Source organism: Triticum dicoccoides, chromosome 1B (genome assembly GCF_002162155.2).
Source record: "Triticum dicoccoides isolate Atlit2015 ecotype Zavitan chromosome 1B, WEW_v2.0, whole genome shotgun sequence".
NCBI classification, from domain to species: domain Eukaryota; kingdom Viridiplantae; phylum Streptophyta; class Magnoliopsida; order Poales; family Poaceae; genus Triticum; species Triticum dicoccoides.
This window is the reverse complement of record NC_041381.1, coordinates 134,685,217-134,700,027: the sequence shown is the minus strand read 5'-3', so window position 1 is coordinate 134,700,027 and position 14,811 is coordinate 134,685,217. Positions and strand designations below refer to the sequence as shown.

Below are 14,811 nucleotides of genomic sequence, written 5' to 3'. Positions count from 1 at the left end.
TTCTTCCTTAAGATAACCATTAAGGAATGCCGTTTTGACGTCCATCTGCCATATCTCATAATCATTGTATGCGGCAATTGCTAACATGATTCAGACGGACTTCAGCTTCGCTACGGGAGAGAAAGTCTCATCGTAGTCAACCCCTTGAACTTGCCGATAACCCATAGCGAGAAGTCGAGCTTTATAGATGGTAACATTACCATCCGCGTCCGTCTTCTTCTTAAAGATCCATTTGTTTTCTATCGCTCGCCGATCATTGGGAAAGTCTGTCAAAGTCCATACTTTGTTTTCATACATGGATTCTATCTTGGATTGCATGGCTTCTAGCCATTTGTTGGAATCTGGGCCCGCCATCGCTTCTTCATAGTTCGAAGGTTCACCGTTGTCTAACAACATGATTTCCAGGACAGGGTTGCCATACCACTCTGGTGTGGAACGTGTCCTTGTGGACCTACGAAGTTCAGTAGCAACTTGATCCGAAGTACCTTGATCATCATCATTAATTTCCTCTCCAGTCGGTGCAGGCACCACAGGAACATCTTTCTGAGCTGCGCTACTTACCGGTTCAAGAGGTAGTACTTCATCAAGTTCCACTTTCCTCCCACTTACTTCTCTCGAGAGAAACTCTTTCTCCAGAAAGGACCCGTTCTTGGCAACAAAAATCTTGCCTTCGGATCTAAGGTAGAAGGTATACCCAATGGTTTCCTTAGGGTATCCTATGAAGACGCATTTTTCCGACTTGGGTTCGAGCTTTTCAGGTTGAAGTTTCTTGACATAAGCATCGCATCCCCAAATTTTTAGAAACGACAGCTTAGGTTTCTTCCCAAACCATAGTTCATACGGTGTCGTCTCAACGGATTTAGATGGTGCCCTATTTAAAGTGAATGTAGTTGTCTCTAGAGCGTATCCCCAAAAAGATAGCGGTAAATTGGTAAGAGACATCATAGATCGCACCATATCCAATAAAGTGCAATTACGATGTTCGGACACACCGTTACGCTGAGGTGTTCCAGGCGGCGTGAGTTGTGAAATGATTCTACATTTCCTTAAGTGTGTACCAAATTCGTGACTTAAATATTCTCCTCCACGATCTGATCGCAAGAACTTTATTTTTCGGTCACGTTGATTCTCTACCTCATTCTGAAATTTCTTGAACTTTTCAAAGGTCTCAGACTTGTGTTTCATCAAGTAGACATACCCATATCTACTCAAGTCGTCAGTGAGAGTGGGAACATAACGATATCCTCCGCGAGCCTCAACGCTCATTGGACCACACACATCAGTATGTATGATTTCCAATAAGTTGGTTGCTCGCTCCATTGTTCCGGAGAACGGAGTCTTGGTCATTTTGCCCATGAGGCATGGTTCGCATGTGTCAAATGATTCATAATCAAGAGACTCTAAAAGTCCATCAGCATGGAGCTTCTTCATGCGCTTGACACCAATGTGACCAAGGCGGCAGTGCCACAAGTATGTGGGACTATCGTTATCAACTTTACATCTTTTGGTATTCACACTATGAATATGTGTAACATAACGTTCGAGATTCATTAAGAATAAACCATTGACCATCGGGGCATGACCATAAAACATATCTCTCATATAAAAAGAACAACCATTATTCTCGGATTTAAATGAGTAGCCATCTCGTATTAAACGAGATCCAGATACAATGTTCATGCTCAAAGCTGGCACTAAATAATAATTATTGAGGTTTAAAACTAATCCCGTAGGTAAATGTAGAGGTAGCGTGCCGACGGCGATCACATCGACTCTGGAACCATTCCCGACGCGCATCGTCACCTCGTCCTTCGCCAGTCTCCGCTTATTCCGCAGCTCCTGCTTTGAGTTACAAATATGAGCAACGGCACCGGTACCAAATACCCAGGAGCTACTACGAGCACTGGTAAGGTACACATCAATTACATGTATATCACATATACCTTTAGTGTTGCCGGCCTTCTTGTCCGCTAAGTATTTGGGGCAGTTCCGCTTCCAGTGACCCTTCCCTTTGCAATAAAAGCACTCAGTCTCAGGCTTGGGTCCATTCTTTGACTTCTTCCCGGCAGCTGGCTTACCGGGCGCGACAACTTCCTTGCCGTCCTTCTTGAAGTTCTTCTTACCCTTGCCTTTCTTTAACTTGGTGGTTTTATTCACCATCAACACTTGATGTTCCTTTTTGATTTCTACCTCTACTGATTTCAGCATTGAATATACTTCAGGAATGGTCTTTTCCATCCCCTGCATATTGAAGTTCATCACAAAGCTCTTGTAGCTCGGTGGAAGTGACTGAAGGATTCTGTCAATAACCGCGTCATCCGGGAGATTAACTCCCAGCTGAGTTAAGCGGTTGTGCAACCCAGACATTTTGAGTATGTGCTCACTGACAGAACTATTTTCCTCCATCTTACAGCTGAAGAACTTGTCGGAGACTTCATATCTCTCGACCCGGGCATGAGCTTGGAAAACCATTTTCAGCTCTTCGAACATCTCATATGCTCCGTGTTGCTCAAAATGCTTTTGGAGCCCCGGTTCTAAGCTGTAAAGCATGCCGCACTGAACGAGGGAGTAATCATCAGCACGAGACTGCCAAGCGTTCATGACGTCTTGGTTCTCTGGGATGGGAGCTTCACCTAGCGGTGCTTCTAAGACATAATCTTTCTTTGCAGCTATGAGGATGATCCTCAGGTTCCGAACCCAGTCTGTATAGTCGCTGCCATCATCTTTCAGCTTGTTTTCTCTAGGAACGCGTTGAAGTTGAGGTGGACATGAGCGTTGGCCATTTGATCTACAAGACATATTTGCAAAGGTTTTTAGACTAAGTTCATGATAATTAAGTTCATCTAATCAAATTATTTAATGAACTCCCACTCAGATTAGACATCCCTCTAGTCATCTAAGTGATACATGATCTGAGTCGACTAGGCCGTGTCCGATCATCATGTGAGACGGACTAGTCATCATCGGTGAATATCTCCATGTTGATCGTATCTTCCATACGACTCATGTTCGACCTTTCGGTCTCTTGTGTTCCGAGGCCATTTCTGTACATGCTAGGCTCGTCAAGTTAACCTAAGTGTTTTGCATGTGTAAATCTGTCTTACACCCGTTGTATGTGAACGTTAGAATCTATCACACCCGATCATCACGTGGTGCTTCGAAACGACGAACTTTCACAACGGTGCACAGTTAGGGGGAACACTTTCTTGAAATTATTATGAGGGATCATCTTATTTACTACCGTCGTTCTAAGTAAACAAGATGCATAAACATAATAAACATCACATGCAATTAAACAGTGACATGATATGGCCAATATCATATAGCTCCTTTGATCTCCATCTTCGGGGCTCCATGATCATCTTCGTCACCGGCATGACACCATGATCTCCATCATCGTGTCTCCATGAAGTTGCTCGCCAACTATTACTTCTACTACTATGGCTAACGGTTTAGCAATAAAGTAAAGTAATTACATGGTGTTGAAACATTGACACGCAGGTCATACAATAATTAAGACAACTCCTATGGCTCATGCCGGTTGTCATACTCATCGACATGCAAGTTGTGATTCCTATTACAAGAACATGATCTCATACATCACATATATATCATTCATCATTCATCACAACTTTTGGCCATATCACATCACAAATCATATGCTGCAAAAACAAGTTAGACATCCCCTAATTGTCGTTGCATGTTTTACGTGGCTGCAATAGGGTTCTAGAAAGAACGTTTTCTTACCTACGTAAAAGCCACAACGTGATTTGTCAACTTCTATTTACCCTTCATAAGGACCCTTTTCATCGAATTCGCTCCAACTAAAGTGGGAGAGACAGACACCCGCTAGCCACCTTATGCAACTAGTGCATGTCAGTCGATGGAACCTGTCTCACGTAAGCGTACGTGTAAGGTCGGTCCGGGCCGCTTCATCCCACAATACCGCTGAAGCAAAATAAGACTAGTAGTGGCAAGAAAGTTGACAACATCTACGTCCACAACAAAATTGTGTTCTACTCATGCAAAGAGAACTACGCATAGACCTAGCTCTGATACCACTGTTGGGGAACGTTGCAGAAAATAAAAAATTTCCTACGGTTTCACCAAGATCAATCTATGAGTTCATCTAGCAACGAGAGAGAGGAGTGCATCTACATACCCTTGTAGATCGAGCGGAAGCGTTCAAGGGAACGGGGTTGAGGGAGTCGTACTCGTCGTGATCCAAATCACCGGAGATCCTAGCGCCGAACGGACGGCACCTCCGCGTTCAACACACGTACGGTTAGGGAGACGTCTCCTCCTTCTTGATCCAGCAAGGGGAAAGGAGAGGTTGATGAAGATCCAGCAGCACGACGGTGTGGTGGTGGATGCAGCAGCGATCTCGGCAGGGCTTCGCCAAGCGTCTGCGAGAGGGAGAGGTGTAGCAGAGGGAGAGGGAGGCGCCAAGAGCATGGGTGCGGCTGCCCTCCCTCCCCCTCTTTATATAGGGCCCCTAGGGGGGCGCCGACCCTAGGAGATGCAATCTCCTAAGGGGGACGGCGGCCAAGGGGGTGGCTTGCCCCCAAGGCAAGTGGAGGCGCCCCCACCCCTAGGGTTTCCAACCCTAGGCGCAGGGGGGCCCAAGGGGGGCGCACCAGCCCACCAGGGGCTGGATCCCCTCCCACTTCAGCCCATGGGGCCCTCCGGGATAGGTGGCCCCACCCGGTGGACCCCCGGGACCCTTCCGGTGGTCCCGGTATAATACCGGTAACACCCGAAACTTTCCCAATAGTCGAAACCTGACTTCCTATATATAATTCTTTACCTCTGGACCATTCCGGAACTCCTCGTGACATCCGGGATCTCATCCGGGACTCCGAACAACTTTCGGTTTACTGCATACTCATATCTTTACAACCCTAGCGTCACCGAACCTTAAGTGTGTAGACCCTACGGGTTCAGGAGACATGCAGACATGATCGAGACACCTCTCCGGTTAATAAACAACAGCGGGATCTGGATACCCATGTTGGCTCCCACATGCTCCTCAATGATCTCATCGGATGAACCACGATGTTGAGGATTCAAACAACCCCGCATACAATTCCCTTTGTCAATTGGTACATTACATGCCCGAGACTCGATCGTCGGTATCTCAATACCTCGTTTAATCTCGTTACCGGAAAGTCACTTTACTCATACCGTAATGCATGATCCCGTGACCAGACACTTGGTCACATTGAGCTCATTATGATGATGCATTACCGAGTGGGCCCAGAGATACCTCTCCGTCATACAGAGTGACAAATCCCAGTCTCGATTCGTGCCAACCCAACAGACACTTTCGGAGATACCCGCAGTGCACCTTTATAGTCATCCAGTTACGTTGTGACGTTTGGTACACCCAAAGCACTCCTACGGTATCTGGGAGTTGCACAATCTCATGGTCTAAGGAAATGATACTTGACATTTGGAAAAGCTTTAGCTAAACGAACTACACGATCTTTGAGCTATGCTTAGGATTGGGTCTTGTCCATCACATCATTCTCCTAATGATGTGATCCCGTTATCAATGACATCCAATGTCCATAGTCAGGAAATCATGACTATCTGTTGATCAACGAGCTAGTCAACTAGAGGCTCACTAGGGACATGTTGTGGTCTATGTATTCACACGTGTATTACGATTTCCGGATAATACAATTATAGCATGAATAACAGACAATTATCATGAACAAAGAAATATAATAATAACCATTTTATTATTGCCTCTAGGGCATATTTCCAACAGTTGCTATGCATCTTCTAGATAGATCTTGCATGAGCGTAGGAAATGTTTTGGAATTGCATGCTACGTTTCCCAAAAATACAGCACCAGCTTTATGGTGACATGCATCTGCGCGAGGACGATCGAAGGCCGAGCCCTCCACGTAGTCTAGAGGACCTGATGACCCACAAGTATAGGGAATCAATCGCAGTCCTTTTGATAAGTAAGAGTGTCGAACCCAACGAGGAGCAGAAGGAAATGACAAGCAGTTTTCAGCAAGGTATTTTCTACAAGCACTGAAATTATCGGTAATAGATAGTTTGGTAGAAAGATAATTTGTTGTTGCCCAGTCCGAAGAGATGGCGGAGTAGCAGGCCATCCTGGAATCCATCCAGGATGAGGCCTATGTGGAGGCCAACCGGGCGTTCATCCGGCGGGAGCAGGCAGAGTCCGACGCGCTCTTCGCTGAACTCGACTCGGAGATAGAGACGGAGGAGATCGGAGCAGAGCAGCCGGAGGCGTCGGAGGAGCTAGAGCTGCAACTACTGCCAATCTTGTCGGAGTCGGGCACGGAGATCGTCAACATCTCCGATGATGAGTAGCTAGGTGATCGACGTGGTACGTAGGTTATTTCGTTTGCATGTCTTTGTATGGATTTAAGAATCTAATATGAGATATCCGATACAACGATTTTAAAAACAACCGTGATACAACGATTGATATATTTTTATAGGTCAGTTAGGCCGGTTGGTCGCGGTTGTTTTTAAAATCGTTGCTCCGGTCAGAATCATGAACCAAATTCAAATTTGAATAGCTCAATTAAATGAAAAAAGCTCCAAAATTAAGGAGCATAGTGAACTATGAGAGAGCTTCTCAAGAAATTATTGATCCAGATAATATTAGATGGCCGAATTTTAAATTGAAGACTTTAATTAATTATGAGGTTTGAAAAATTAGGGATCATGGTGAAATTACATATTGTCGTGGCCGCCAATTCGAGTGAACACGCAATTTGTTTATCGGTGCACTCTACCAATAATAGAATATTCTACAAGGCCTCGCACCACTTGCGAACCAACCTGTGGTTGGATGGTTAGAGGGAATGTGGTATCCCAGCCCACCAGGGTTCAAATCCTGGTGCTCGCATTTATTTCGGGATTTATTTCAGGATTTCCGGCAAAGCGCATTCAGTGGGAGGGGACGTTCCCGTCGACGACGAGGTGCCTACAGCGACTTCGTAAATCTCAAGATGATATGCCGGCTCAGTCTTTCTGATGTGCTCATAGGGGTAGAGTGTGCGTGTGTGCGTTCATAGGTGAGTGTATGTGCGTGTATATGAGCACTTGTGTCTGTACTGATGTTCAAAGAAAAAGGCCTCACACCACTCATTTTGTAAGAGACCGCTTGTCAAATGGGGATCCACTCAGTCGGCCTTCTTTTCTTTTATCCTTTTACCTTGTCCATTTTTACTTTTTTATCTTAAAATAATTGAAATTCTAAGTTTATCTTGAGTCAAACTTATTTAAGTTTGATCAACTTTATATAAGATATGCTACTCGCTCCGATCCAAGTTAATTGCCGCTACTTTAATATCGTGCTATAGCAACGACAGTTAATATTGATCAGCGGGACTAATAAGGTCTACAATGTCGAATACACATAGCACACAAGTATATTTTACAAAGACTTTCAAGGGACAAATTTGGTCTTTGAGAAGTTTATATTTTTTATAGTTTTAATCAAACTTCAACGAGTTTGACTTCAAACAAACCCATAACTTCAATTATTTCGGAACACGGGTAGTATTTTTCATCAGTAATATAGGATTCTATGGTGTGTCAGAGATTCAATTTGACGCTCTCTGCGTCAAAATGACGGAGAAGCACAAAAAGGCCGCAGTACTGGGTAGGCCCAATCGACGATACACAGAGTGCTGCTCGTGCGTGTTTTTTCTTTCTTTTTTTATTTTTCTGTTGGTTTTGTTTTAGCCATTTCTTTCACATTAAACAAGAAATATTTTTCCTTGAATGTTCAGGATTTTCTTAAAGAGTTCACACACGGAAAATAATGTTCTCAAATTTTATAAAATGTTCATGATTTTTTTAACTTTCATGAATGTAGGAACGTTCTCAAATTTAAAACCGATATTTTTTAAATATTTCCTGAGTTTAAAATGTATTTATGAATTTAAAAAATGTTCTTAAACAGATTTTTTTGTATTTTAAAAAATGTTCACATATATTAAAAAATGTTCATGAATTAGGGAAACGATAAAATAAAGAAAATCAGGAAAAAGGAACCAAATAGTGGAAAAAACCGAAGAAAACATAATGGAACCTGAATAACGAAAAGAAATTCGAAAAAATTGACCTGGAGAAAAAATGAGAAAGTGGAAAAGCAACGAAAGAAATTTGGGAACAAGCATAGGCCCAGTGTATCGCCACCCTACACACTTGCCTGGCAAAACAGTCACACAAAGAGATGAATTTTTCATGGTGCGTAGAGGAACCCCATTTGATGCTCTGTGTGCCAAATGCCGGGATTCGTTTTTTATTTTATTTTCTTTTTGCTCTTTTCAGTTTTCCAACATTTTTAGAAAATAGAAAATGTTTCAAAAAGTTGAAAAATAAATTGATCCATGAAAGTTTTAAAATTTGTGGAGAATTTTTATATATTAAAAATTTGTTAAATCAGTTTTTAAAATACTTTATGAGTATTTTATAAAACTACACACACAATTTTAAAATTTGATAATTTTTATTCGTAATATACACTTTTAAAACTTTTGTGAACGTTCTGGATTTAAAAAATAAACAACTTTCTTGAACATTTTTTTGTTTTTTAAAACTTCTTTTAAAAGTAGATTAGTTATTTAACTTTTGGGAATATTTGTTTATATTGTTGCAGCCGTTTTCTTGAAGAAGACCGTCCAAAGGCACTGACTCCTTCGACCCACTGGCATGCACCTTGTGTGTTCCCCTCCAAAATTTACACAATAGCTCATAGATTTAAAAATGTTCATTAATTTGGAATTTTTCACCTCAATAGTATTCACAATTTCTAAACAAAATTCCTAAATTTTTAAAAGTGTACATTTTTTAATCTAAAAAAACATTCATGTCTTTTGGAATACAAAAAGCTGATTGAAAATCACTAAACTAGGGAAAATATCTGCTAGATAATCAAAGTAACAGAAAGAAAATCACCCGTATGCTAACTCCACTCGCTACAGCCCTAGCTCCAATGAAGCGACCCGGTTGTGACACCATGCGCACTTTTCCTCGAGTTAATGAAACAAGTCGTCGAATAGGATGTATCGCAATAAACATCAAATAGGTCCCTGGTTGTAGTCCTTGTTCCTTAAAATATATGTAGATTTGTTCATATCCGCAACGATTACAAGTACAGTGCTTTGGATCCAAAATTTAGGAAACTACAAAGTAGCTACTATGTAATTAAAAATTACAATGAGGCCTTCTGGAGTCGTCCTCTCTGTAATATCAAACTATCAATCCCTGCAACACAAAATATTGCCAAGACTTCAAAACTGCCAATGGACCGCAGCAATGATGATGTTCCCGTTTGCCCACACGAACTTTACAACTGATAAAGGTTTCTAAAGTTCCCTAAAAAATATAAAGGTCTTTGAGAGCCCCTGGAGTCGCCCTTCCAAAAAGATGGAAAACTTTGAGCTATGAATGTACTTCAGCATGGAACAATCCTCTAGGAGTGCAGGCCATTGAACTACAAGATCACCATAATATCGAAGAAAGATTTCAACTCCACAGAGAATCAAACCAACTTTTTTTTTTGAGAAACGAGAATCAAACTAATAAAAAAACACGATACACTATTTTTTTAGACAAAATAACACGATGCACTGACATAAACTTACTAGACCGCAAACCCAAATTGCATGGGCCAATCATCATCTTACCCGGCCACACAGCCCCCAGCCCACAAGAACACCATCCTGTGGGCCCAACTACAAGAACCGCCATACCCCGCCGTCGCCCCCAAAATAGCCCAACGAAAAACGCATGCGCAATAATCTGCTGTCTGCGTCTGCGCCGACCCACGCTTTGTCTTCCTCCCCAATCTCCAAACTCTCTCTAGTCCCCACCACAACCCCTCCCCATGGCGACGGCCGCCGCCGCAAAGCCGGCGGCGAGGACGACGGTGAACGTGGCCAGGGCCGTGTACCGCGTGCAGCTGGCCCTCCTCGACGGCGCGGCGGCCTCCAACGAGCCCCTACTCCACGCGGCCGCCGCGGTCCTCTCCCGCGCCGACTACGACGACGTCGTCACCGAGCGCTCCATCGCCGAGGCGTGCGGCCACCCCGCGTGCACCAGCTCCCTCCCCGACCCCGCCAACCCCAAGGCGGCGCCGCGGTTCCACATCTCCCTCCGCGAGCACCGCGTCTACGACCTCGAGGAGGCCCGCAAGTTCTGCTCCGAGCGCTGCCTCGTCGCCTCCGCGGCCTTCGCGGCGTCGCTCCCGCCCGACCGCCCCTTCGGGATCCCGCCCAACAGGCTGGACGCCCTGGTCGCGCTCTTCGAAGGCAGCGGGGACGGGCCGGGGCTAGGGTTTCGTGCGGACAGCGGGAAGAAGGAGGACGAAGGGAGGAAGGTGGAGATTGTGGAGAAGGAGACGCCTGGGCCTGGGGAGGTGACGCTGCAGGAGTGGATTGGGCCGTCGGGCGCCATTGAGGGCTATGTGCCCCGCCATCACCCCATTCATGAAGGTGATTGTTTCATGCTGAACTCTGTTATTTACTTTGACAGTGTTGTAGTCTAGATGTTTATTCTTGCATTTGATTATGTTGCCATTGGTTGACTGGAGGACACTAGGATTGTTGAGAATAGCTGAGGCATTTACTGTCTTTGTGTGCTGGGAGTTTTATGTGGATTGATCTGAATAAGCTAGATATATTATCGTCTCAGGGTGCATAGAGTTCTGTCATTCTATGTGGATGTATGGCAAGCCATTGCAATTTTGGAATATACGGGTTATGTGATATTAGAATGTAGAATTAGCCTCCAACCAACTGAATACATGCAATCCTGGAAATATTTTCAAATTATGCTGTGTCTACAATAAAACGAAGTGAGAGCTTGTTGGTTATTACAACCATCAAGGCCTTTTTGTGGGACAGGTCGCTGGTCCAATGGGCCAAACCTACCCCGCAACCACCTTTATATAGGAATTTAGAGGAAGAGGTGACTTGGAGCGGTCTTCTTTAGAAATTTCAGGTTCTTACAAATTGAAGACAAGATATAAAATCAGTTTTTGTTAGTGGTGCATCCTGTTGGTTGGTTCTACTATTCAATAATGCTGTAGAAACTGGTGTAATAAATGTTATAATAGTGACAGTAGTTTAACTTGCAGGCACATTACTGTACGTGAAAGGATGCTTATCTCTTTCCCTTTGTTCGGCTTGTCTTAAGTTTCGAACAATTGAAGAAACTGTGAGCTTGTGTTCTGTATTTCAGGGCCAATGCCACAGGCTAAACAGGGCAAAGCTAGTAGAGCTGAGCTGTCTGGGAATAAGAATGTGGATTCTGGGGCTGCTGTTCTTGGCGAACATAGCATGGAAGTTTCATCTTCTTCAGTTGAAGCACAAGTGGGCTCTGAAGATATAGCTAAAAAAATTGATGGCATGGTCCTTCATGAGAACACAAAAATGAAGAAAAAAGACGCAGATAAAACCCTATCAAAGATTTTCCAACAGGATGAAGATACAGATATGTTATTGCCTTGCATAACTGATTCCATTGCGAAGCAACTAGAGCATGTAATTTTGGAAGAGAGAAGTGACAAGAAGAAAAAGAAATCAACTAGAGCATCATCAAGGGCATGCAAGAGTAAGCCTACAAGAAAACCTGCTGGAAGTAATGGCCATGAAGTAGGCTTTACTAGTACAATCATTATGGGGGATCCTGCTTCGGTAAAGATGGATCAAGGGGCTTTGGGTCAATATGACTTTGCAAGTTCCATCCTCATAGATAATCAGCCCTCATCATCTCAATACACAGTAAGAGATTCAATGCATACTTACACTGAACAACTACACAAAGAATTCAGTAAAGCAGTGGACCTTGAAAAAAATGAGACAAGTGACGAGAAAGTTAGTGCTGCACTAAAATCTTCACTGAAGGCTGTAGGGTCTAAGAACAGAAGTCAGTCTGTGACATGGGCAGATGATAATGGGAGCATCTTAGAAGCAAGCAAAGCATATGACATCGATTCAGATGCTAAAAATCTATCTATGGAGGACATTGACAGTTCACTAAGGCGTGAATCCGCAGAGGCTTGCGCAGCTGCCCTTATTGAAGCTGCAGGAGCTATTTCTTCAGGCACATCAGAAGTGGAAGATGCAGGTGAACATATTTTCTGTAACCTTGTGGTCCTTTAATATGCAATATACTCTTATGTGGTTGATATACTGACCTGAAGCTTCCTGAATACAGTTTCCAAGGCAGGGATCATCATATTGCCTGACATGCTTCACCAGAAACAGTTCAAGAATGTCCATGGCGAAGATACAGTGGAAAAGGTAGTATCTGAAACAGATGGTGATGTTGTGAAGTGGCCAACAAAGACTGTGCTTCTGGACACTGACATGTTTGAAGTCGATGATTCTTGGCACGACACACCACCAGAAGGTTTCAGTTTAACAGTAAGCATTTTTGAGGAAAAAGTGGTAGTTTTGTTTCTTTTAATTCATTTTGAAATTTTGCAATGACATGCATATCTTTTCAGCTGTCTGCTTTTGCAACAATGTGGACCACAATATTTGGATGGATATCCCGGTCATCTTTGGCCTATGTATACATGCTTGATGACAGTTCTGTGGAAGAAATGTTGATTTCTAAAGGGAGAGAGTATCCTGAGAAGCGAGTTTCGAAAGATAGCCAATCATCTGAAATTAAAAGAGCTTTAGCTTCTTGCATTTCTAATGCACTGCCGGTACTTGTATCAAACATGAGGATGCATACCCCAGTTTCAAAGTTGGAGACTACTCTGGTATGAGTTAATATACTCTGAGTGAGTTTATTGCCTGATTTACAGTTGGTCCAAATATATACTTTGCTGCCTAAAGTCCTAAACTTACTTGCATATCAATGTTTTTCGGCTTACTAGCTGGAACAGAACACCGATCACTACTATCGGCAAACAACAGTCCAGTACATTTGAGAAATTACTCTGGTAGACTTGGGATCCCATATTTCTTTATACAATATAAAAAGGGTAGAATGTGCACATTTCTCTACTAGATAGATATAAGACTAGTGGCACATGTGTATGTCCTCATTGGCTAGTGTTTGTTTGTATCTGTCTTCTCCTATACCTGGAACCTCTGCTGCATACTTTTCCTGGCTAACATCAACTCAGCGAAAAAGAAAAGGTTTAGGTTAGCTTGATGCTAGCATCTGATAACTATTTTGGCCCTCACATGCAGAGCCATTTGTTTCTGCTTGCACCATGCTTTTGGATAATCTAATGAGAGTATCTGGTTGCCACTACAGGGATACTTGATTGACACAATGTCACTTGTTGACGCACTGCCTGCTCTGAGATCAAGGCAATGGCAGCTGCTGGTTCTTGTTCTGCTCGATGCACTCTCTGTGCACCGGCTTCCTGCTCTTGCTCCAGTGATCTCAGACTCAAAGCTTGTGCAGAAGGTGGCGTTTCTTTCCCGTACCTCTCTGGTATGCAAATACAAGGATGCCTGTGTGTTTCTTGATTGTTTTTCCTTGTGCATACTGCAGATCCTAAACTCGGCTCAGGTTAGCAGAGAGGAGTACGACTCCATGGTCGACCTCATCCTCCCTTTTGGGAGATCTGGCGAGACGCACATGTCAAGTTAACCCGTGGAAGAAGTTCATCATCACAGTATCTGGCGGAACAGTAACAATCCTCTACCAGGATTCCGGATATATATCCCCACTCAGCCGAGTAGATAGAAGTCGTCCCATATCAGCATCAGCAGCATGACATACGACTCAAATACCGCCACAGTGACAGCCCCCATTTGGCTCGCTATCTAGAACATCACAAATCTTGCTGCTTTACCATTGCTTGTTGTATGTTTCTCTCCCGTTGCTGTCAGCTATGTTGCGGGTGCAGGGCAGGCTTGTTTCATGTCGCACTCGTGGATTTCACCTTTAGCCCGGAGGAGAGAGAGCAAAAGATAACTGCCACGAGAGCTGTGGATAGCAGCGTCACATCGTAGTGTATCATATCACCACGGACTCGCGTTCTCACTCATCGTAGTGCGTCTGTAGCTGTTGTTACCTGCAACCATTTGACTCTTGTGGGTTGGCGGCCTGGCCCATCCGTGTGTCACCTGACTGGCCGAGTGCTGGGGCAGGGTTCCTGCAGGCCAGTGACTGGTCGATGCCGACGGCGGACCGCCGTCGCTGTATGGCTCAATACATTTGTGCATTTGCCTTATCACCTTCCCTTCCGTGGTCAAATGCAGCGGCTCTTTCTTCTAGCTCTCGTTTTCTGGACTTTGCAGCTGTGTGTGTGTGTGTGTGCGCGCGCGCGCGCGTGGGTGGTGCAGGTGCATTGAACCCACCTGCTATCGCTGCAGCTGATTTTTAGGTGTCTCGACAGATTTTTATGAAATATAGGCTCCGGAAAGGTAGAATTCTTCTTGACGACTAGGGATTGGGGTTCGGAAAAAAGGGAGATGTGGGTTAGGTGAGCAAGGGGGCGTGTTTGGTGGTGCTGGTGCCAGCCATTCCACCACCATGGCTAACTTGCCGGCGCGGATCGAGATAGTGGTATGTTCAGCTAAATTTACCACTACCGCTAAGTCTTCTTTGGCTTCATTCACCACGGCACCTGCTACTCTATGACCCTAGTCTTTTTGGTGTTTTCTACGAGAAAAACCTTTCAATCTACTCGATCAATCATGATAGTACAAAAAATACTAGACATAATAAAAATTACATTCAGATTTCTTAAATTGCATTCAGATTTCTTGACCACCTATGATCCCTGGCTATGGACGAAGCATCGATCCTACTTTTTCATAATGAGTTAATTTTATT

General features: G+C 43.9%; 1 protein-coding gene across 1 annotated transcript; it reads left to right on the top strand.

Moving 5' to 3' along the window:
- The first annotated feature begins 9,810 nt into the window (after window positions 1-9,810).
- Window positions 9,811-13,942, top strand: LOC119323527 (putative RNA polymerase II subunit B1 CTD phosphatase RPAP2 homolog). Its single transcript, XM_037597212.1, has 6 exons — window positions 9,811-10,493; window positions 11,242-12,129; window positions 12,220-12,428; window positions 12,512-12,775; window positions 13,279-13,434; window positions 13,522-13,942. Exons 1-6 carry the CDS (start codon window positions 9,887-9,889, stop codon window positions 13,618-13,620), a joined length of 2,223 nt encoding a protein of 740 aa, XP_037453109.1. The 5' UTR covers window positions 9,811-9,886; the 3' UTR covers window positions 13,621-13,942.
- The last annotated feature ends 869 nt before the right edge of the window (window positions 13,943-14,811 follow it).

Bases quoted from the DNA above. Each gene is read 5' to 3' on its own strand.
- LOC119323527 (XM_037597212.1), top strand. From the start codon at position 9,887: ATGGCGACGGCCGCCGCCGCAAAGCCGGCGGCGAGGACGACGGTGAAC. The intron at 12,429-12,511 runs GTAAGCATTTTT...ATATCTTTTCAG, and splicing joins CAGAAGGTTTCAGTTTAACA to CTGTCTGCTTTTGCAACAAT. The intron at 13,435-13,521 runs GTGGCGTTTCTT...TGCATACTGCAG, and splicing joins ACTCAAAGCTTGTGCAGAAG to ATCCTAAACTCGGCTCAGGT.